Source organism: Odontesthes bonariensis, chromosome 19 (genome assembly GCF_027942865.1).
Source record: "Odontesthes bonariensis isolate fOdoBon6 chromosome 19, fOdoBon6.hap1, whole genome shotgun sequence".
NCBI classification, from domain to species: Eukaryota; Metazoa; Chordata; class Actinopteri; order Atheriniformes; family Atherinopsidae; genus Odontesthes; species Odontesthes bonariensis.
The window spans coordinates 11424801-11448440 of NC_134524.1; the positions used below are offsets into that span (position 1 = coordinate 11424801).

The 23640-nt window shown below is 44.1% G+C and overlaps 1 protein-coding gene across 2 annotated transcripts; it reads right to left on the bottom strand.

Moving 5' to 3' along the window:
* Positions 1–584: 584 nt before the first annotated feature.
* On the bottom strand, positions 585–19321 carry LOC142368402 (uncharacterized). Of its 2 annotated transcripts, none has more exons than XM_075450536.1 (7): positions 19248–19321; positions 18412–18471; positions 6447–16189; positions 5665–5726; positions 3994–5579; positions 2927–2980; positions 585–2753 (listed from the first exon to the last, which is right to left on the bottom strand). In XM_075450536.1, exons 2-7 carry the CDS (start codon positions 18452–18454, stop codon positions 2686–2688), a joined length of 11556 nt encoding a protein of 3851 aa, XP_075306651.1. In that variant the 5' UTR covers positions 18455–18471; positions 19248–19321; the 3' UTR covers positions 585–2685. The 2 variants fall into 2 exon arrangements, with proteins under 2 accessions (XP_075306651.1, XP_075306650.1); XM_075450535.1 differs by having other exon boundaries at positions 2927–3037.
* Between the last annotated feature and the right edge of the window lie 4319 nt (positions 19322–23640).

Genomic DNA, 23640 nt, shown 5'->3' on the forward strand with positions numbered 1-23640 from the left:
ACAAAACAACTTTATAAACAGCATGTCACTCACCGGCTGGTTGTAGGCTCGCGCATGTGAAAGCCCAAAAGAGTCGATGGAGAATAATCCCATATACAAAACAATTATATTCTCTAGAAAAACTGCGTTCAAGTATTTAAAACATTACAACAATACATACCCAGTAATATTCTTGTAATGTTTTAAATACTTGAACGTAGTTTTTCTAGAGAAGATAATTGTTTTGTATATGGGATTATTCTCCATCGACTCTTTTGGGCTTTCACATGCGCGAGCCTACAACCAGCCGGTGAGTGACATGCTGTTTATAAAGTTGTTTTGTAACGTCCCCATGCCAGTAATGTGAGAACCATGCATATGGTTTTGATGGTAAGGCTTGTGACTTTATTGTCGGATGGGTTATAAAGTGGTGTGACGTTTCTGCAGTGTGCAAGTTGTTGTTTTACGTGGAAGGGTTAGCGCTTGCCCCTTAGCCACCACGTATTAGCCTCGCATGACATGCTGTGCGGACAGAGCGATCTCCACACAGGGAGCACAGATCTGGACCTCTCTGTGTCCTACTATCAGTATTTGACAACCTCTAGCAATGGAAACACGCTTCAAATGCCCCGGAGTTCCCCTTTAACCCCTTTGCCATGTTGCAAATATGTCCTATTTGGACTCAGACCTGAACTTTAACAGCCACATTAAATCTGTAACATCAGCAGCTTTTTACCACCTAAAAAACATTGCCAGAATCAAAGGAATAGTGTCTAAACCAGACTTAGAAAGACTGATCCATGCGTTTTTCTCCAGCAGGTTAGACTGCTGTAACAGCCTGCTCACTGGGCTCTCTAAACGGGCTGTAAGACAGCTGCAGTACATCCAGAACAATGCTGCTCGAGTCCTGACTAGAACCAGGAAATACGACCATATTAGTCCAGTGCTCAGGTCTCTGCACTGGCTTCCTGTCGCTCAGAGAATAGACTTTAAAACAGCTCTGCTTGTGTACAAGTCTCTTCATGGTCAAGCGCCAAAGTACATCTCTGACATGTTAGAGCCATATGAACCGACTCGGGCTCTGAGAACCTCAGGGAGGGGTCTCCTGCTGGTGCCCAGAGTCAGGACTAAACAAGGTGAGGCTGCATTTCAGTTTTATGCTCCTAACATCTGGAACAGTCTTCCAGAAGATGTGAGACAGGCCTCAACTCTGACAATGTTTAAATCCAGGCTGAAAACAGTTCTATTTAGCTGTGCATATGACACCTGAAAGTATTTTATCTGCACTCTTCACTTTTTTAATTAACTAATGATTATTTTAATGGTTTTTATTATTATTATTATTATTTTATTTAATTTTTTTAAATGAACACCTTTATTTTATTTTTTTATTTCTTTTTAATGATTTTATTGCCTTCTTGTGATTTTATGTAGCTGTGAAGCACTTTGAATTGCCCTGTGTATGAATTGTGCTCTATAAATAAAATTGCCTTGCCTTGCCTTGCCTTGCCTATTTTGGAGAGGTTTTTAGACCAGGACTTTAGGATGTAATAGCTTTTGTTTAACATGCTCCACATTCTCCATTGAGGGTTTAAATTCAAGTAGATACTTGGGGCAAGACATCCAGCCAACTCCAGCTTTTTATTACCTTCATTAAGTCTACATTTCAGATCATTATATACAACAAAATCATCCGAAAATATGAAAATCGCCTTTTTTTTCAGCAGCAAGGGGTTAAGGTTACAGGGGGGGGGCACGATAACAAAAAAATAAATAAAGCTATTAACTTTGCAGATATATGCTTTTTTTAAAATCACCACCTGCATTTATTCTATCAATACAAGACACAAACAGATATAATAAATCGTGGCCTTTTTTCTGGCCAGTTTTCTGGCCAGTTTTCTTTGGATGGACAGGACATTTCTCAGGGCGTCAGGACTTGTTCCTGGGGGGGGGGGGGGGGGAGTGTCCCCCCCAGCCCCCCGTAGCCACGCCCCTGCTTCCAACATCCTTTTAACTTCCTCCTTCAGCCTTTGGTATTTATTGAGCTTCTTGTGTTTCTTATTTTTGATGTTGTCACTTGGAATTACTGTATATATCACTATTGCCTTCTTCTAAAGTTTGTCGACCACTACAATCCGGTTGGTTAGTCTGGATCTGGACGTCTCACAGGATCTTGGGTCTGTCATTCTTCACCACCTTTGGAGGTATTTCCCACTTTGACTTTGACACTTCCAGACCATACCAGGCACGTGTATATTATATAATAATATAATTCTTATAATAATAATCATTTTTACAGACACGATGATGCCTGGGCTGCACAGCGGTGCGGTGGTCAGCACTGTTGCTTCACAGCAAGAGGGTTCTGAGTTCAAATTCCAGTTAGGGCATTTCTGTGGGAAGTTTGCATGTTTTCCCGGGTTCTCTGGCTTCTTTCCACCATCCAAAAATAAAAATTGTCCCAAGGAGTGAGTGTTTGTGTCTTTTGTGGCCCTGTGATAAACTGCTTAGCTGTCCAGGATGTCGCCCACCTCTTGCCCAGTGGCAGCTGGGATAGGCTCCAGCCCCACCGTGAGCCTGAATTGAATTAAGCTGGTTTTGAAAGTAGATGGCTGGATGGATTATGGTATTTTTCATATTAGAAGTTAATTGATGTTCTACTTATAATTCAAATGGAAGTCAGAACAGATGCTTTTCCTGGCTTTACAGTATCCATGACAACAGGATCAGACAGGATGCAGTGATTAAACTAATTTTGTGGCTTCCAACATCTGAGGGTACAAAATGCAGAGAAAATAGAAAAAACATTACTTGAGGGAATAAATATTGCACTTTTAAAATAGCCTATTCTACTGGTTGATTATAAAATCTACTGAGATTTGTAGGTCATTTTGGGACACTGAAAGTACCTGGAGTTCTTCACAGGGCACCCGATTTTACTTACATGTGTGACCAAAACTTCTGACAACAGTCGGGGTTGAAGCTGCTTGAACTGAACCTATAGCAGAAATTGCTTTGGTTAAATTTGCTTTCGCTGTGTAGTTTACAGGTGTTTCTGTCAAAAAATATAGAGAAAGAAGATGTAAAAACCATAGAAAAAATCAGCTTGATAGAATCAATTTTAAACAATCATGTTTGCATCAATGTGGTATACTGTATATTTATGTATGATAAGATATAGTACTTTTACTTATATTTGTCACTTCAAAATTCCACATGCGATGGTGAGTGCATGCCAGTTGATATCCCAACAATTTGTCAAGGGATCAGAAAAGAACTATGTCATGACCATGAAAGGCTACGTTCACACTGCAAGTCTCAATGTCTTAAGTCTTAATTTCGATTATTTACTGAGATCTGTTTTTTTTCCGTGGTTGTTTACATTATAATTTAAATGCGACTGCCATCAGACTCAGGTGTGAACAGTCTACAGCCCTGAAGCCCTGAAGCCCTGAAGCCCTGAAGCGGAGATGTAGAACGGACATCACATGCAGCACATTTACGTAAGTAAATATGCATGCTACACATGTCAGCGTGTGTGTGTCAATTCTGAATTTGTTGTGCAATTGGAGCCGACAAAACTATGTCCAAAATGTCACTTTATTCCACTGACTAGCTCCATCAAGGGTGTCTGCCATGCTTGTTTTGTCCATTGTTACACTTCACTTCAATGACGTATCACTTCAATGAGGTAAAAGTCGGAATAAATACGACATGATTGTTAAGACTGAGGTTGCTTTGAAAAACATCAGATATATATATATGTTTTAGGATCACATATGAAAGTGGCCTTGGTCTGATTTGAAAAAACATCAGATTTGTGCTGTTCAGACTGTAATAAAAAAATCTGATATGGATCACAAAGGAGAAAAAAGGCAGGATTTGGGCCACTTTTGCCTGCAGTGTGAACGTAGCCAGTGATAATGCAAAATTGGGGAGTGACATAAAAAGGCCTCCTTTAAATTTACTCAAAATTGTATCAGAAAAGTTAAAATTGTCCCGTCTACTTACGAGTCATTTTGAAGGTGAAGGTACTGGTAGATGCAGCTTCCATCAAAGTGGGTGCAGTTGTGATTATTGTTGGGGCAACTGTGGTAGTGGTGGGGGTATTCATTGTTGTGGGTACAGATGTGGTCGTTGTTGAGGCAGCTGCGGTTCTTGTTGGGGAAGGTGTAAAAGTTATAGGGGCTGTCGTTGTGGGTGTAGCTGTGCTCATTGTTGGGACATCTGTTGTAGTTGTTGGGGCAGCTGTGGTGCTGGCATGGGTAACTGTTTTTGTCGTGGGCATGGCTGTGGTCCTTGTTGGGGCAGCTGTGCATGTTGTTAGTGCAGCTCTTCTTGTTGTTGGAGCTGCTGTGGTGGTTGTTGTTGGAGCTCTGTTTGATGTTGGGGGTGCCATTGCCAGGGCAGCTGTGCTTCTTGTTAGGGCTGTTGTTGTCATGGTGGGGGAATCCATTGCTATTGTGTGTGCAGATGTGGTTGTTGTTTGGGCTCCTGTTGTTGGAGCTCCTGTGCTTGTTGTTGGGGCGCCTGTTGTGGATTCAGTTGTGGTTGGGGTAACTGTTGTTGTCGTGGGAGCTGCTGTTGTTGTTGGGGCACCTGCTGTGGATTCAGTTGTGGTTGTTGTGAGTGCACTTCTTCTTGTTGTTGGAGCTGCTGTGGTGGTGGTATTTGGGGAAGCTGTTGTTGGAGCTGCAGTTGTTGTTGTGGGAGCTGCTGTTGGGGTGCCTGTTGTGGATTCAGTTGTGGTTGGGGTAACTGTTGTTGTCGTGGGAGCTGCTGTTGTTGTTAGGGCACCTGTTGTGGATTCAGTTGTGGCTGTTGTGGTTGGGGTAACTGTTGTTGTTGTTGGAGCTGCTGTGGTAGTGGTGGGGGCATCTGTTGTTGTGGGTTCAGTTGAGGTTGTTGGAGCTGCTGTGGTGGTGGTATTTGGGGAAGCTGTTGTTGGAGCAGCTGTTGTTGTTGTGGGAGCTGTTCTTGTTGTTGAAGCTGCTGTGGTGGTTGTTGTTGGAGCTGCAGTAGTTGTTGGGGCTGCTGTGGTAGTGGTGGGAGAATCTGTTGTTGTGGGTGCAGATGTGGTTGTTATTGTTGGGGCAGCTGTGGTTGTTGTTGGAGCCCCTGTGGTGGTTGTTAGGTTACCTTTGGTTGTTGTTGGGGCTGCTGTGGTAGTGGTGGGAGCATCTGTTGTTGTGGGTACAGATGTGGGTGTTGTTGGGGCAGCTGTGGTTGTTGTTGGAGCCTCTGTGGTGGTTGTTAGGTTACCTTTGGTTGTTGTTGGGGCTGCTGTGGTAGTGGTGGGAGCATCTGTTGTTGTGGGTGCAGCTGTGGTTGTTGTTGGAGCTCCTGTGGTGGTTGTTAGGTTACCTTTGGTTGTTGTTGCGACTGCTGTGGTTGTAGTTGTACTAGTTGTTGGTATAGCCGTTTTAGTGGCAGGGGCATCTGTTGTTGCTGTGGGTTGTACGTCGACACTATCTTTTTCAATGTTGAAGGCTGTGATGTTTGGAGTTGCTCTTATCAAAACACTTTCTATTTCAACGTTGGTAGGAATTAAAGTTAATTCAAATTCAAGGTCCATGTTGTTGATGATTGATCCATTTCTGCAAAAGTAATAAAACTTCATTGGTAAAAATTCATGATCAGCAATCTTAGGTTTTTATTATACTCCACCATGAAAACAATTACCTGAATGAAATCACAGTCAAAGAGCGGAATGAAGACGATTGTGCTTTGTATAAAGGTTGAAGCTACAGAAAGAGAAAAAAAAAAAAAAAAATTAAGTGTTTATGGTTCATTGTAAATTTGATAACAACAATGTAGACAGTAGACGTTTTAGAAGATATGTAGACTGTTTCTGAGTAACTGCTCTTTTAACATTTGTCTGTAATTCTGCATGTGGAGGTGGGTTGTTGGTAGTATAATTCGCCACATTTTCACAAGACTGTGGTTCCATGTTTGACGCAGTGGCAACAGTCTCTATTTAGTTAACTGTCAAACGATTGTGTTGTTTTCATTTGTTCTTTTTCACTGCTTTGTTATGTTTTGGCAACAAAACAAAATTACACTTGGTTTTAAGCAAACCAAAGATAAAAAAAGGTAAGAAAAACAATAACTAATGAATTCAGGTATTAAAACTGTGATCGAGCATAAAATACAGCCAATGTAAACATGCCACATTTCTCACATAGTTGTAAAATATTCTACTGACACTAGCTATAATGGCTGCTTAACTCTAATATATTAATGGTCTGTGGCAGAAAAATGTTGAGATTATAACCTACATATCATGGGAATGTGGAAATGTAAAATGTAAAATTTGTGGATTTTGCACTTTATGCTTTTTTTTTTTTATTTATTGATGATCAAGCTCGAATATTCAAGGTTAAAACTAAAAGTTGATGTGTTTGCAAGAATATTGGACTACAAAAACTGGGACATTATCATATCACACTCAAAGAAAGACTTACGTGTAACTTTAAAAGTTCAGCTCGTTCCGTAAATGCTGTGGATGATGGATTCAACAAATCAGATGTAAATGTCTCTCCAAGTGACCTGAAAGTCAGCCGCCTTGTTGTTATTGCCTCAGCAGTTGTTGCAGATGTAGTGGTCGTAGAAGTAGTTGTGGATGACCTTGTGGTAGTAAAAGGTGTTGAAGAAGTAGACAAAACAATAGCTGTTTTTGGGGAACCTGTGGTTGTGGTGGTAGTTATGGTTGTTGTTGGGGAAACTGTGGTAGTGCTGGGGGAAGGCGTTGTTGTTGTGGTTGTTGATGGGGTACTTGTGGTTGTCGTTGGGTTATCTGTGGTGGTAATTGGGGAAGCCGTTGTTGTCGTGGACAAAACTGTGGTTGTTGATGGCGTAGTTGTGGTTGTCGTTGGGGAAAGAGTGGTAGTGGTGGGGGAAGCTGTTGTTGTTGTGGACGAAGATGTGGTTGTTGATGGGCTAGTTGTGGTAGTAGTTGGGGTATCTGTGGTGGTCGTAGGGGAAACCGTTGTTGTCGTGGAGAAAGTTGTGGTTGTTGAAGGGGTACTTGTGGTTGTCGTTGGGGTAACTGTGGTTGTGGTCGGGGAAGCTGTTGTTGTCTTGGACAAATCTGTGGTGGTTGATGGGGTAGTTGTGGTTGTCGTTGGGGAAAGAGTGGTAGTGGTGGGGGAAGCCGTTGTTGTTGTGGACGAAGATGTGGTGGTTGATGGGGTAGTCATGGTTGTTGTTGGGGTAACTGTGGTGGTGTTTGGGGAAGCTGTTGTTGTCGTGGACAAAACTGAGGTTGTTGATGGCGTGGTTGTGGTTGTCGTTGGGGTATCTTTGATGATCGTAGGCGAAGCAATTGTTGTCGTGGACAAAACTGTGGCTGTTGATGGGGTAGTTGTGGTTGTCGTTGGGGTAACTGTGGTGTTCGTCGGGGAAGCCGTTGTTGTTGTGGACAAAATTGTGGTTGTTGATGGGCTAGTTGGGGTATCTGTGGTAGTCGTCGGGGAAGCCGTTGTTGTCGTGGACAAAGTTGTGGTTGTTGATGGGGTACTTGTGGTTGTAGATGGGGTATCGGTGGTGGTCGTAGGGAAAACCGTTGTTATCATTGACAAAGTTGTGGTTGTTGATGGGGTACTTGTGGTTGTCATTGGGGTAACTGTTGTGGTTGTAGGTGAAGATGTTGTTGTCGTGGACAAAACTGTGGTTGTTGATGGGGTAGTTGTGATTGTCTTTGGGGAAAGAGTGGTAGTTGTGGGGGAAGCCGTTGTTGTTGTGGACAAAACTGTGGTTGTTGACGGGCTAGTTGTGGTTGTAGTTGGGGTATCTGTGGTGGTCGTAGGGGAAACTGTTGCTGTCATGGAGAAAGTTGTGGTTGTTGAAGGGGTACTAGTGGTTGTCGTTGGGGTAACTGTGGTTGTGGTCGGGGAAGCTGTTGTTGTCGTGGACAAAACTGTGGTGGTTGATGGGGTAGTTGTGGTTGTCGTTGGGGAATGAGTGGTAGTGGTGGGGGAAGCCGTTGTTGTGGACGAAGATGTGGTTGTTGATGGGGTAGTCGTGGTTGTCGTTGGGGTAACTGTGGTGGTGGTTGGGGAAACTGTTGATGTCATGGACAAAACTGAGGTTGTTGATGGCGTCGTTGTGGTTGTCGTTGGGGTAACTGTGGTGGTCGTCGGGGAAGCCGCTGTTGTTGTGGACAAAACTGTGGTTGTTAATGGGCTAGTTGTGGTTGTTGTTGGGGTATCTGTGGTGGTCGTAGGAGAAGCAGTTGTTTTCGTGGACAAAACTGTGGTTGTTGATGGGGTAGTTGTGGTTGTCGTTGGGGTAACATTGGTTGTGGTCAGGGAAAGAGTGGTAGTGGTGGGGGAAGCTGTTGTTATTGTGGACATAACTGTGGTTGTTGATGGGGTAGTTGTGGTTGTCGTTGGGGAAAGAGTGGTAGTGGTGGGGGAAGCCGTTGTTGACGTGGACGAAGATGTGGTTGTTGATGGGATAGTTGTGGTTGTCGTTGGGGTAACTGTGGTGTTCATAGGTGAAACTGTTGTTGTCGTGGACAAAACTGTGGTTGTTGATGGGCTAGTTGTGGTTGTAGTTGGGGTATCTGTGGTGGTCGCAGGGGAAACCGTTGTTGTCGTGGACAAAGTTGTGGTTGTTGATGGGGTAGTTGTGGTTGTCGTTTGGGTAACATTGGATGTGGTCGGGGAAAGAGTGGTAGTGGTGGGGGAAGCTGTTGTTATTGTGGACATAACTGTGGTTGTTGATGGGGTAGTTGTGGTTGTCGTTGGGGTATCTGTGGTGGTCGCAGGGGAAACCGTTGTTGTCGTGGACAAAGTTGTGGTTGTTGATGGGGTAATTGTGGTTGTTGTTGGGGTATCTGTGGTGTTCGTAGGTGAAACCGTTGTTGTCGTGGACAAAACTGTGGTTGTTGATGGGCTAGTTGTGGTTGTAGTTGGGGTATCTGTGGTGGTGGTCGGGTAAGCTGTTGTTGTCGTGGACAAAGTTGTGGTTGTTGATGGGGTACTTGTGGTTGTCTTTGGGGTAACTGTACTGGTGGTTGGGCAAGCTGTTGTTGTCGTGGACAAAACTGTGGTTGTTGATGGGGTAGTTGTGGTTGTCGTTGGGGTATCTGTGGTGGTCGTCGGGGAAGCCGTTGTAGTCGTGGACAAAGTTGTGGTTGTTGATGGGGTAGTTGTGGTTTCTGTTGGGGTATCTGTGGTGGTCGTCGGGGAAGCCGTTGTTGTCGTGGACAAAACTGTGGTTGTTGATGGGCTAGTTGTGGTTGTCGTTGGGGTATCTGTGGTGGTCGCAGGGGAAACCGTTGTTGTCGTGGACAAAACTGTGGTTGTTGATGGGGTAGTTGTGGTTGTCGTTGGGGTATCTGTGATGGTCGTCGGGGAAGCTGTTGTTGTCGTGGACAAAGTTGTGGTTGTTGATGGGGTAGTTGTGGTTTCTGTTGGGGTATCTGTGGTGGTCGTCGGGGAAGCCGTTGTTGTCGTGGACAAAACTGTGGTTGTTGATGGGCTAGTTGTGGTTGTCGTTGGGGTATCTGTGGTGGTCGCAGGGGAAACCGTTGTTGTCGTGGACAAAACTGTGGTTGTTGATGGGGTAGTTGTGGTTGTCGTTGGGGTATCTGTGATGGTCGTCGGGGAAGCTGTTGTTGTCGTGGACAAAGTTGTGGTTGTTGATGGGGTAATTGTGTTTGTAGGTGGGGTATCGGTGGTGGTCGTAGGGGAAACCGTTGTTATCAATGACAAAGTTGAGGCTGTTGATGGGGTACTTGTGGTTGTCATTGGGGTAACTGTTGTGGTCGTAGGTGAAGACGTTGTTGTCGTGGACAAAACTGTGGTTGTTGATGGGGTAGTTGTGGTTGTCGTTGGGGAAAGAGTGGTAGTGGTGGGGGAAGCCGTTGTTGTCGTGGACAAAACTGTGGTTGTTGATGGGCTAGTTGAGGTTGTAGTTGGGGTATCTGTGGTGGTGGTCGGGTAAGCTGTTGTTGTCGTGGACAAAGTTGTGGTTGTTGATGGGGTACTTGTGGTTGTCTTTGGGGTAACTGTACTGGTGGTTGGGGAAGCTGTTGTTGTCGTGGACAAAACTGTGGTTGTTGATGGGGTAGTTGTGGTTGTTGTTGGGCTAACTGTGGTGGTCGTAGGTGAAGCCACTGTTGTCGTGGACAAAACTGTGGCTGTTGATGGGCTAGTTGTGGTTGTCATTGGGGTAACTGTTGTGGTCGTAGGTGAAGACGTTGTTGTCGTGGACAAAACTGTGGTTGTTGATGGGGTAGTTGTGGTTGTCGTTGGGGAAAGAGTGGTAGTGGTGGGGGAAGCCGTTGTTGTCGTGGACAAAACTGTGGTTGTTGATGGGCTAGTTGAGGTTGTAGTTGGGGTATCTGTGGCGCTCGTAGGGGAAACCGTTGTTGTCGTGGACAAAACTGTGGTTGTTGATGGGCTAGTTGTGGTTGTAGTTGGGGTATCTGTGGTGGTGGTCGGGGAAGCTGTTGTTGTCGTGGACAAAACTGTGGTTGTTGATGGGGTAGTTGTGGTTGTTGTTGGGCTAACTGTGGTGGTCGTAGGTGAAGCCACTGTTGTCGTGGACAAAACTGTGGCTGTTGATGGGGTACTTGTGGTTGTCATTGGGGTAACTGTTGTGGTCGTAGGTGAAGACGTTGTTGTTGTGGACAAAACTGTGGTTGTTGATGGGGTAGTTGTGGTTGTCGTTGGGGAAAGAGTGGTAGTGGTGGGGGAAGCCGTTGTTGTCGTGGACAAAACTGTGGTTGTTGATGGGCTAGTTGAGGTTGTAGTTGGGGTATCTGTGGCGCTCGTAGGGGAAACCGTTGTTGTCGTGGACAAAACTGTGGTTGTTGATGGGGTACTCGTGGTTGTCGTTGGGGAAAGAGTGGTAGTGGTGGGGGAAGCAATTGTTGTCGTGGACAAAGTTGTGGTTGATGATGGGCTAGTTGTGGTTGTCGTCGGGGTATCTGTGGTGGTTGTAGGGGAAACCGTTGTTGTCGTTTTCAATGTTGTGGTTGTTGAAGGGGTACTTGTGGTTGTTGTTGGGGTAACTGTCGTTGTGGTCGAGGAAGCTGTTGTTGTCGTGGACAAAACTGTGGTTTTTGATGGGGTAGTTGTGGTTGTCGTTGGGGAAAGAGTGGTAGTGGTGGGGGAAGCCGTTGTTGTTGTGGACGAAGATGTGGTTGTCGTGGTTGTCGTTGGGGTAACTGTGGTGGTGGTTGGGGAAGCTGTTGTTGTCGTGGACAAAACTGTGGTTGTTGATGGGGTAGTTGTGGTTGTTGTTGGGCTAACTGTGGTGGTCGTAGGTGAAGCCACTGTTGTCGTGGACAAAACTGTGGCTGTTGATGGGCTAGTTGTGGTTGTCTTTGGGGAAAGAGTGGTAGTGGTGGGGGAAGCCGTTGTTGTCGTGGACGAAGATGTGGTTGTTGATGGGGTAATTGTGGTTGTCGTTGGGGTAACTGTGGTGGTCGTAGGAGAAGCCGTTGTTGTCGTGGACCAAACTGTGGTTGTTGATGGGGTAGTTGTGGTTGTCGTTGGGGTAACTGTGGTGGTCGTCGGGGAAGCCGTTGTTGTGGACATAACTGTGGTTGTTGATGGGCTAGTTGTGGTTGTCGTTGGGGTGTCTGTGGTGGTCGTAGGGGTTACCGTTGTTGTCGTGGACAAAACTGTGGTTATTGATGGGGTACTTGTGGTTGTCGTTGGGGTAACTGTGGTGGTGGTTGGGGAAGCTGTTGTTGTCGTGGACAAAGTTGTGGTTGTTGATGTGGTACTTGTGGTTGTAGATGGGGTATCGGTGGCGGTCGTAGAGGAAACAGTTGTGGTAGTTGATGGGGTACTCGTGGTTGTCGTTGGGGAAAGAGTGGTAGTGGTGGGGGAAGCCATTGTTGTCGTGGACAAAGTTGTGGTTGATGATGGGCTAGTTGTGGTTGTCGTCGGGGTATCTGTGGTGGTTGTAGGGGAAACCGTTGTTGTCATGGACAAAGTTGTGGTTGTTGATGGGCTAGCCGTTGTTATTGATGAAGCTGCAGTGGTTGTTGTTGTTGGAGATGTAGTTGTTGTTGGGGAAGCTGTTGTTGATGTGGGAGCTGTTGTTGTTTTTAGGGCGCCTGTTGTTCGAGCTTCTGTGGTTGTTGTTGGAGCAGCTGTGGTTGCTGTTGGGACTGTTGTGGTGGTAATGAGGGAATCCGTTATTCTTGTGGGTTCATATGTGGTTGTTGTTGGAGCAGCTGTGGTTGTTGTTGGGGTATCTGTGGTGGTCGTAGGAGAAGCAGTTGTTTTCGTGGACAAAACTGTGGTTGTTGATGGGGTAGTTGTGGTTGTCGTTGGGGTAACATTGGTTGTGGTCAGGGAAAGAGTGGTAGTGGTGGGGGAAGCTGTTGTTATTGTGGACATAACTGTGGTTGTTGATGGGGTAGTTGTGGTTGTCGTTGGGGAAAGAGTGGTAGTGGTGGGGGAAGCCGTTGTTGACGTGGACGAAGATGTGGTTGTTGATGGGATAGTTGTGGTTGTCGTTGGGGTAACTGTGGTGTTCATAGGTGAAACTGTTGTTGTCGTGGACAAAACTGTGGTTGTTGATGGGCTAGTTGTGGTTGTAGTTGGGGTATCTGTGGTGGTCGCAGGGGAAACCGTTGTTGTCGTGGACAAAGTTGTGGTTGTTGATGGGGTAGTTGTGGTTGTCGTTTGGGTAACATTGGATGTGGTCGGGGAAAGAGTGGTAGTGGTGGGTGAAGCTGTTGTTATTGTGGACATAACTGTGGTTGTTGATGGGGTAGTTGTGGTTGTCGTTGGGGTATCTGTGGTGGTCGCAGGGGAAACCGTTGTTGTCGTGGACAAAGTTGTGGTTGTTGATGGGGTAATTGTGGTTGTTGTTGGGGTATCTGTGGTGTTCGTAGGTGAAACCGTTGTTGTCGTGGACAAAACTGTGGTTGTTGATGGGCTAGTTGTGGTTGTAGTTGGGGTATCTGTGGTGGTGGTCGGGTGAGCTGTTGTTGTCGTGGACAAAGTTGTGGTTGTTGATGGGGTACTTGTGGTTGTCTTTGGGGTAACTGTACTGGTGGTTGGGCAAGCTGTTGTTGTCGTGGACAAAACTGTGGTTGTTGATGGGGTAGTTGTGGTTGTCGTTGGGGTATCTGTGGTGGTCGTCGGGGAAGCCGTTGTAGTCGTGGACAAAGTTGTGGTTGTTGATGGGGTAGTTGTGGTTTCTGTTGGGGTATCTGTGGTGGTCGTCGGGGAAGCCGTTGTTGTCGTGGACAAAACTGTGGTTGTTGATGGGCTAGTTGTGGTTGTCGTTGGGGTATCTGTGGTGGTCGCAGGGGAAACCGTTGTTGTCGTGGACAAAACTGTGGTTGTTGATGGGGTAGTTGTGGTTGTCGTTGGGGTATCTGTGATGGTCGTCGGGGAAGCTGTTGTTGTCGTGGACAAAGTTGTGGTTGTTGATGGGGTAGTTGTGGTTGTCGTTGGGGTATCTGTGGTGGTCGTCGGGGAAGCCGTTGTTGTCGTGGACAAAACTGTGGTTGTTGATGGGCTAGTTGTGGTTGTCGTTGGGGTATCTGTGGTGGTCGCAGGGGAAACCGTTGTTGTCGTGGACAAAACTGTGGTTGTTGATGGGGTAGTTGTGGTTGTCGTTGGGGTATCTGTGATGGTCGTCGGGGAAGCTGTTGTTGTCGTGGACAAAGTTGTGGTTGTTGATGGGGTAATTGTGTTTGTAGATGGGGTAACGGTGGTGGTCGTAGGGGAAACCGTTGTTATCAATGACAAAGTTGAGGCTGTTGATGGGGTACTTGTGGTTGTCATTGGGGTAACTGTTGTGGTCGTAGGTGAAGACGTTGTTGTCGTGGACAAAACTGTGGTTGTTGATGGGGTAGTTGTGGTTGTCGTTGGGGAAAGAGTGGTAGTGGTGGGGGAAGCCGTTGTTGTCGTGGACAAAACTGTGGTTGTTGATGGGCTAGTTGAGGTTGTAGTTGGGGTATCTGTGGCGCTCGTAGGGGAAACCGTTGCTGTCGTGGAGAAAGTTGTGGTTGTTGAAGGGGCACTTGTGGTTGTCGTTGGGGTAACTCTGGTTGTGGTCGGGGAAGCTGTTGTTGTCGTGGACAAAACTGTGGTGGTTGATGGGGTAGTTGTGGTTGTCGTTGGGGAAAGAGTGGTAGTGGTGGGGGAAGCCGTTGTTGTTGTGGACGAAGATGTGGTTGTTGATGGGGTAGTTGTGGTTGTTGTTGGGGTATCTGTGGTGGTCGTAGGGGAAACCGTTGTTGTCATGGACAAAGTTGTGGTTGTTGATGGGCTAGTTGTGGTTGTCGTTGGGGTAACTGTGGTGGTCGTCGGGGAAGCCGTTGTTGTTGTGGACAAAACTGTGGTTGTTGATGGGCTAGTTGTGGTTGTCGTTGGGGTGTCTGTGGTGGTCGTAGGGGTTACCGTTGTTGTCGTGGACAAAACTGTGGTTGTTGATGGGGTACTTGTGGTTGTCGTTGGGGTAACTGTGGTGGTGGTTGGGGAAGCTGTTGTTGTCGTGGACAAAGTTTTGGTTGTAGATGGGGTATCGGTGGTGGTCGTAGGGGAAACAGTTGTGGTTGTTGATGGGGTACTCGTGGTTGTCGTTGGGGAAAGAGTGGTAGTGGTGGGGGAAGCCATTGTTGTCGTGGACAAAGTTGTGGTTGATGATGGGCTAGTTGTGGTTGTCGTCGGGGTATCTGTGGTGGTTGTAGGGGAAACCGTTGTTGTCGTTTTCAAAGTTGTGGTTGTTGAAGGGGTACTTGTGGTTGTTGTTGGGGTAACTGTCGTTGTGGTCGAGGAAGCTGTTTTTGTCGTGGACAAAACTGTGGTTTTTGATGGGGTAGTTGTGGTTGTCGTTGGGGAAAGAGTGGTAGTGGTGGGGGAAGCCGTTGTTGTTGTGGACGAAGATGTGGTTGTTGATGGGGTTGTCGTGGTTGTCGTTGGGGTAACTGTGGTGGTGGTTGGGGAAGCTGTTGTTGTCGTGGACAAAACTGTGGTTGTTGATGGGGTAGTTGTGGTTGTTGTTGGGCTAACTGTGGTGGTCGTAGGTGAAGCCACTGTTGTCGTGGACAAAACTGTGGCTGTTGATGGGCTAGTTGTGGTTGTCTTTGGGGAAAGAGTGGTAGTGGTGGGGGAAGCCGTTGTTGTCGTGGACGAAGATGTGGTTGTTGATGGGGTAATTGTGGTTGTCGTTGGGGTAACTGTGGTGGTCGTAGGAGAAGCAGTTGTTGTCGTGGACCAAACTGTGGTTGTTGATGGGGTAGTTGTGGTTGTCGTTGGGGTAACTGTGGTGGTCGTCGGGGAAGCCGTTGTTGTGGACATAACTGTGGTTGTTGATGGGCTAGTTGTGGTTGTCGTTGGGGTGTCTGTGGTGGTCGTAGGGGTTACCGTTATTGTCGTGGACAAAACTGTGGTTATTGATGGGGTACTTGTGGTTGTCGCTGGGGTAACTGTGGTGGTGGTTGGGGAAGCTGTTGTTGTCGTGGACAAAGTTGTGGTTGTTGATGGGGTACTTGTGGTTGTAGATGGGGTATCGGTGGTGGTCGTAGAGGAAACAGTTGTGGTAGTTGATGGGGTACTCGTGGTTGTCGTTGGGGAAAGAGTGGTAGTGGTGGGGGAAGCCATTGTTGTCGTGGACAAAGTTGTGGTTGATGATGGGCTAGTTGTGGTTGTCGTCGGGGTATATGTGGTGGTTGTAGGGGAAACCGTTGTTGTCATGGACAAAGTTGTGGTTGTTGATGGGCTAGCCGTTGTTATTGATGAAGCTGCAGTGGTTGTTGTTGTTGGAGATGTAGTTGTTGTTGGGGAAGCTGTTGTTGTTGTGGGAGCTGTTGTTGTTTTTAGGGCGCCTGTTGTTCGAGCTTCTGTGGTTGTTGTTGGAGCAGCTGTGGTTTCTGTTGGGACTGTTGTGGTGGTAATGAGGGAATCCGTTATTCTTGTGGGTTCATATGTGGTTGTTGTTGGAGCAGCTGTGGTTGTTGTTGTGGGAGCTGCTGTGGTAGCTGTGGTTGTTGTTGGAGCAGCTGTGATTGCTGTTGGGACTGTTGTGGTAGTGGTGGGGGCAGTTGTGCTTGTTGTTGGAACAGCTGTTGTTGTTGTTGTTGTAATAGCTGTGGTGGTTTTCGAAGCAGCTCCTGTTGTTGTTGTGGGAGCTGTTGTTGTTGGTGCTGCTGTGGTGGTTGTTGTTGGAGCTCTGGTTGTTGTTGGGGAAGCTGTTGTTGGAGCTGTGGTTGTTGTTGGGGTAGCTGTGGTCATGGGAGAGACTTGCTTTAAGTCAGTAATAGAACATAAATGTTTTAAACTTTTGGTTGGTTCTCGAATCTGGTTTGTATATTTTTTTTGTTTGTTGTCACTCTTTCCAACGTATCAGTTTTGACAGAAACTGTTGATTACATTTTGACTGTTTAAGTACATCTGTGAAAACCACTGCAGATTTATTTTGTATTTTTCAACATTCTTTGCAGTGTTTTATTACTACCCAAGCCTCACAAAAAACTAACCGCAAAACTTTGAATTTAGTAAGAGATAAAAATGATAAATATAATTTCTACCGTGGTAACTCCAAGCCTTTCACACCTCAAAAACTAATAAATGGCTCTTTATCTTTAAGACCAATTATTAATAAAAGCTCTGACATTGGTATGTACCTGTGCTGATGCAGCCAGTTAAACCAAGTTTGAGGTGACACAAGAGCATTGTATATTTCAAGCTGACGGTAAAAACATAAGAATCTTGTGGTTTGAATAAAGTTCAAGGCACTCCCAAACTTTGCTGTCTGACCAAACCTGATTCACTGACATAAAAACATAAACTGTCTTTGTAATACAAAGTTATGAAATGTAGGAGAATTTAATTGACTTTAAATATAAATGATATTTTCAATAAATTCCTTTACCTAAATATATTTCCAATGCACTTGTCTTTAGTTTTCAAGAAAAAAGATGGTTTGATTCTAAAAAGATTTTATGTTCTGAACATCGACAAGTTTCTGACAGGAACTGTACAAATTATGTAGCCTGACTACGTCATACTCACGATTCTAGTCAGAATGAGAGTCTGATACCGCTCAATAGAGTTTTGAGTATGGGGCGTGTTTCAACTAGCCTAGAAATCTAGACGCCCCTAGCGACCGCAAATTGAATTTGCTCCGGGGCTAGTCTAGTCACTTGTGGTCATTTTGCGAGGCTGCAAATCGAAACTTAATCGGGCCAATCAAATCGTGTGGAGCGGGGTCGGAGGCCGGGCTACCTAGTGACGACAGAGGTGCGACGTTTCAGTGTGTAGTTCCAGAGAGAGGTAAACAAATGGCTGCATCTGGCGAACAGTCTTTCGATTTGGCTTTGGCAGCGACTCTAGAAAATTTAGATATACAGTTTTCTTTGCGAGATGAACAGATAACTGCACTTAAGTTTTTTTTAAATTTTTTTAAAAAAGGACGTTTTCGGAGTTTTGCCCACCGGGTACGATAAAGGTTTAATTTACCAGCTTGCTCCGTTGGTCCGTCGCGCTGATTACGTAATCCTTCTTCATCGCTCTGATTGGTTGTTGTGCCATCCTATTGCGTGGCGTTGAGTGCAGAGGCAACTTGACAGACAACCGTTTATCCCGCCCATACTGCTATCCAGCGTCACTAGACCCCTGCACAGCTTTTTGCTGTACGGGTCTGGCTTGCTAGGCTATGTTTCAACCGAACCAGGAGAAAAAATGCCTCTTACCTCAATTGGATAGACCTACAACCAATCAGAATTCAAACCAAGCGCTCTTTAGTGACGTAGTCGATAATGTCCCTGTTGATCATCTGTCCATCATCGTATAAAGCCCGCCCTGGCAATCTGATTGGGTCGATTGATTCCATGTCGGGCATAATGATTTCCTAACTAAGCAGAGCCAGACCGAACTTCCCGACCAAAATTTTTATGGGTGGGGCTAAGTTCGGCTGGCACCCAGGCTACAAATTATGAGGATACCTCACAGAATACATGATACTTTCCATTTTAAATTGAAAGAAGGATTTCTTTAGCTCCCACTGCAAAGAAAAATTCACTGGAACGCTCCCCCACAAGTGGATTTCCAACTCATAAAGTTGGAGGAACCCTTACCAGTCCTGACCTTGAAATTAAATGTTACTTTTGCCTCTTGGTACCAATAACATTATAAAATTTGCACAAAAAAAACATCTTACCATGATGATAGCTGCAGTAATAAACCATTTATTAGCATTTCAGTCAGTTTGTGTCTCACTTTTGTTAGGAGTGCACGTGTTAAAGACACGTAACACGTGCACTCCTAACAGATTAACATACCAGGGTGCAACTGATCAGTGATGTTCTTGACACACTTTATTAATCACTCAGTTCTCCACTTAATGTTGTCTCCTTCATTGCCTTTTTTGTTTTGTATAAGCCCAACTCTGTAATGTCTTATGTCTTTCAATGAAAAAAACACAGATAAATAAATCATAAGTTACCTGTTAGAATTACAAAAATTGTAAAGATCCATCCAACAACCATTCTGAAATCTTTTGAATCTGCAAAATCAAATAACACAGAGTTTTTTATACACTGAAGTACCACATCAAAAGTTTTCAATGTAGTTAGTAGAAGCATTTATTTCTTTACAATGTTTGAACTCCTGTAAGCATGCATATTAAAAAAATCTACAAATACATATTTGTAGCATTCAACCACAGTTCAATATTATTGTATATTGCTCGGAATTGCAAGCATCTGAATTTACAGCTTACATCACTGAACATGCAACGTCAAATATGTAAAATATTATTAAGCCATATTTTTGGCCTTCATGTCTCATGGAAGTCTAAATTTTAAAAGTTTATGAACCCCACTTGCCTGCCAAGTGGTTACTTTGGCATGCCTTAAAGAAAGAATGGACAGCTGTGTCACACTTCGGTTTTTTAAACTAATCAGAGTAGAATGGGCCTTTCAGAATGTGGGCTTTAAAAAGGACAAATTCTAAATTTTAAAAAAGAATTGCAGACACTAGATGAAAACAGGTTATGCAGCATTGTATAGTTTAAAACAGTGGATGGCTGTGTATTGTACACCCAGGCCTTCAGTGCTACCCATCTGTTATTACTGAATAACCATACTGTGACACTTGGACATGCCATTGTTATTTGATGTAATCGAAGAGAATAGACTTTTTTGTCATTGCACACCAGGGTACATCAAAATTGTAATCAAAACTATAGCTACAGTTTCACCTTATGTTAAATCTATTGAGGTTTTATAAAATCACAAAAGATATTTTGACAGAACATATTAATAAACAAGAATGCATTACCTGCTCGTCAATCTGCTAGTTTCTCAGCTCGGCTGGGAAGCATCCTCCCATTCTTTTGCTCTGTGAACTAATGTGACTTACTGTCATGCTATTAGCGTTTCTTTTCAAGTCATTCCAAAAATAAATATTTCTACCTTACAGCCATTGGTGAATGCAGTTATTTGTATGTGATGCAAATCAAACTGAATATTTTGTCCTCATCAGCATGACTGGCAGTGAAACATGTTGAAGCATCATAATATGTCATTGTATTGCTTTGCATGCTTTCTCCCTCTGACCATATAGATAAGATCGATGGAATAATGGGTGCTGGGAAACTATAGAGAGGAGCAAATATAGAGGATCTTAAAATGAGGATGTTGATTAGATGTTTACTTCCACACTATAGCTGGGTGAAAAGAGGGCAGTAAGAGGTATGTATCCACTAAAGACCACCCAAATTTAAATCAGAAAGAACCACTGAAATCCTCGTTGGTGCTCAAAAAAAAAAGAAGAGGAAACCCAAATTTTTTATTATATTTTCTTCTCTTATTCCCTTAAGGGGTTGCCACAGTAAATAAAATGCCTCAATCTAACCCTATCCTCTGCATCCTCTTCTCTCACACCAACTTACCTTATGTCCTCTTTCACTAGATTCAAAAATCTCCTCTTTGGTCTTCCTACCTTAAAATCCTCCACCTTCTTCATCTGTGCTCCGTGTTAACTCACCGTTCCAATTGGGTCCTTCTCATTCACACACATGTACTCTGTCTTGCTGTGGCTAACCTTCATTCCTCTTCTTTCTAGGGCATACCTCCACCTGCTCACTGCTCTCACTCCAGATCCCAATGTCATCTGCAAACATAGTCCATGCAGATTCCCGTTTGACGTAGTCTGTCAGCCTGTCCATCACCATCGTGAACAAGAAGAGACTCAGGGCAGATTCTACTTTGAACTCCTCTGTTACACCTACAGTACACCTCTACACTGTCTCATATATGCACCACTCAACAACATATTTCTCTGCCACCCCAGACTTCCTCATACAATACAACAGTTTCTCTCTTGGCACCCTGTGAGTTCCCTCTGACCTTCTTAATTAACATCTTCAAAGCAAATACTGCATTTGTTGTAGTCTTTCTTGGCATGAAACTAATACTGCTGCTTGAAAATGTTAATTGTTGCCCTTAATCTAGCTTCCACTACTCTTTCCCATAACTTTATTGTATGGCTTCTATTCCTCCGTAGTTGCCACAGCTCTACACATCTCCCTTTTTCTTGAAAATCGGCACCAGCAAGCTTCTCCTTCATTGTCTGAGCAACTGAGGGCCTGTAGGACAGGATGCATGGTTGGGAATGCACTGCTAAACCATCTCATGTATGCCGATGATCTAGCCATCTTCTCCCCCAGCAGTACTGGGCTGCAAGAAATGCTACATGTTTGTTCCAATATGGATTGACTTTTGATGTTAAATACAACTGCAAGAAAAGTGTTATGCTTATATGTAAAAGTAAGGGGGACAAGGATCTCACTTTTCCTTCTTCTAATTTGGCGGGGCAGGCTTTACCTGTAAATAACAAAACAAAGTATTTGGGACATATAATTACTGATCAAATGTGTGATGATGATGACATCTTCAGGAAGCGCCGCATGTTATATGCACAAGTTAACATGCTGGTAAGAAAGTTTCACTGGTGCACTGATAGTGTTCAAATTAGCCTGTTCAAGGCATACTGCACCCCCCTGTATACTGCCCCCCTGTGGGCTAAGTATAAAAAGGGTAGCCTGCAGAAACTTCAAGTCGCATATAATGATGGGCTGAGCATTCTGCTTAAGAAGCCCAGGTGGAGCAGTGCAAGCGAATTGTTTTATGGTGTAGGGGTCAACACATTCCATGCATTGTTGAGGATTTTAATGTGTAGTTTTATCTGTAGATTGGATGGTTCATGGAATCAAATTATTATGCTACTGTCAAATCCTGCGCTTAGTGCGGTGCGATACCAGTCATATATGTGGAAACACTGGTACAAGTGTCTTTTATAAGTGTGTTTCTGTTTGTCTTTATGTATTGTCTATGTACTGTGTTCGATTTTTGAAAATGGACCCCAAGTCTGGAAATAAAGTTGATGATAATTGCTCGGACATCCTCTCATTCTTTAAGATCTTGTTGAAAGACTTTGTCAAAAACTCTACTGCCACCTCTCCTGGATGTTTCCATACCCTCACAGGTATATCATCAGGACCAACGGCCTTTCCACTCTTCATCCTCTTCAATGTACTCCTCACTTCAGCCTTGCTACTTCCTGGTCCACAACGGCTACCTCTTCTACTCTTTGTTCTCTCTCATTTTCCTGATTAACCAACTCTTCAAAGTACTCTTTCCATCTACCCATAACACTTCTGGTAACTGTCAAGACATTTCCATCTCTAACCTTATTCACCCTAACCTGCTGCATGTCCTGCCCATTTCTATCTCTCTGCTTCGCCAACCTGTAAAAATGATTCTCTCCCTCCTTACTGTCCAACATAGCATACAAGTCATTGTACGCCCTTTGTTTGGCCTTATCCCTATATTCCTGCCTACTATCTTCAGTCCTCTCAGTGTCACAATTCTTCTTAGCTAACCGTTATCTCTGCATACACTCCTGAACTCACTCATTCTACCACTAAGTCTCCTTATGTACTTATCTACTCCATGTTTACCATTGTTTTTATGGAACAATTCCTGGATAATTTGGGGTATGATGTCAGTCATTGATGTTTTTTTATGAGCAGATGTGACAGGGGTAGTGGGTAATTAAGGCCAGGTGTGGCCAATTCCCAAGACAAAAGCCAGTAGGAGCTGTGCTGCACAGACTGCAAGGTGTGTTGGTGCCCGGCAGACAGCAAGGTGTGTGGTTGTCCTGTATTTGCTGGGGAGCAGAAAAGCCAGGGTATGTACAGCAGGAATCTTAAATTGTTTTAAAATGTGTGCCCAGAGTTTTAAACACGATTTTATAAATGCTCACACAGGTGACGGTGGCGTAGTGTACCGTCAGAGGTGACAGCAGGAGTTGGCCACCAAACATTTTGGAGACGGGTGCATGGTGCCGTTGTCAGCCGTTGTTTTAGTATTATTTTCTTTTGGTTTTATTGATTTTATTTAGCAACTGAGCCAAAGCACCTCGTAGCCGTGGTGGTAGTATCGGGAGACAGGCTGGGCAGGTGGACTTTTATTTGCATGGTTGTGGGCCTTGCCAGGGGGTTTAGCTAGGCTTGATTAATCACCAGCCGTAGATGCTACACATATAAATTAATTACTTTCAATTAGATACCCGGTACTTCCATCTGTCAAAATCCTTATCATGACCAGCATGTGAAACTAAAAAACAATATTATTGCTTTCTAAATGAAGCATGATTCATTGACCCATTTGGGATCAACTTATTGTAAAAGGTAAGTTTGAAAAAAACCAATGGAAACAGTGTTTGATACATGTTAGTGCCTTTAATAGAAGCATAGTATGTTTTTTACATACATTTTCTTTACTGAGAAGAAGCTAATAATTGTGATTATGTTGATTAATCTAATTGTTATTTTAGTATCCTTGATCAATTTGAAGCAATATAGGAACAGTAACACAATACTGTATTTGCATTATATAAATACATCTAAATTTGAAAACTAATGGAATTGGTCATCTACGACCGTATTCAGATACCTTACATTTGATTTGTGTTATGATCTTCAAAGAGTGAAAATGTATCAGGATTTGCCTGAAGCAGCGTTTAAGTTCATACCTTCATAAATCAACTTTAAGAATTATAAATTACATTGAAATAACACAGTTTACATTTTATAATAACATTGTGACATTTGTTTGCCACGAATCTGTTACGCATAGCCTCAGATAGCTCAATGAATAACTTTCATTACTCTCTTCATTTGTATTTAGTTGTTTCCTTCATCAATCAGATTCTAGAGGAATATATCAGGAAATTAAGGTAAAGTTCTCCCAAAGCTTTGTGCAGTCAAAGGTATGTTGATGTGCTCTTGCAATACGCTTTGTTACTTCAGTGTGTGAAGTGAACCTTACGTTAAATGCTATATTTAGAAGCTTTTTCAAAGTCATGTCAATATTGCAGGTCGTCAGAAGGTCTTGGATTCTTACAGCATGGCCCTTCTTATTCATAACAGTAAAACCACTTTTTCTAATGAGATTTTACATGAACTTATTGCTGGCTTGACAGTAACCATGACAACAGCACCATGCAGGATGCAGTGATGAGACTGATCTGTTGACTTACTCCACTTGATACTTCTGTAAATTTTAGGAAAAAGAAAACAAGGCATCATTAGAAAACTGATCTTTGGCATTGTAGAATTTTGGTCAAGTTGCATGTCATTTTGATGAATAATTGATTGAATGAACAT

Coding starts and splice junctions, on each gene's coding strand:
- LOC142368402 (XM_075450535.1), bottom strand. CDS start 18,454: ATGGTTGTTGGATGGATCTTTACAATTTTTGTAATTCTAACAG. Junction 3,038..3,993: donor CTTCACCTTCAAAATGACTC/GTAAGTAGACGG, acceptor ATTTTTTGACAG/AAACACCTGTAAACTACACA. Junction 2,754..2,926: donor CAGAAGTTTTGGTCACACAT/GTAAGTAAAATC, acceptor TTGTACCCTCAG/ATGTTGGAAGCCACAAAATT.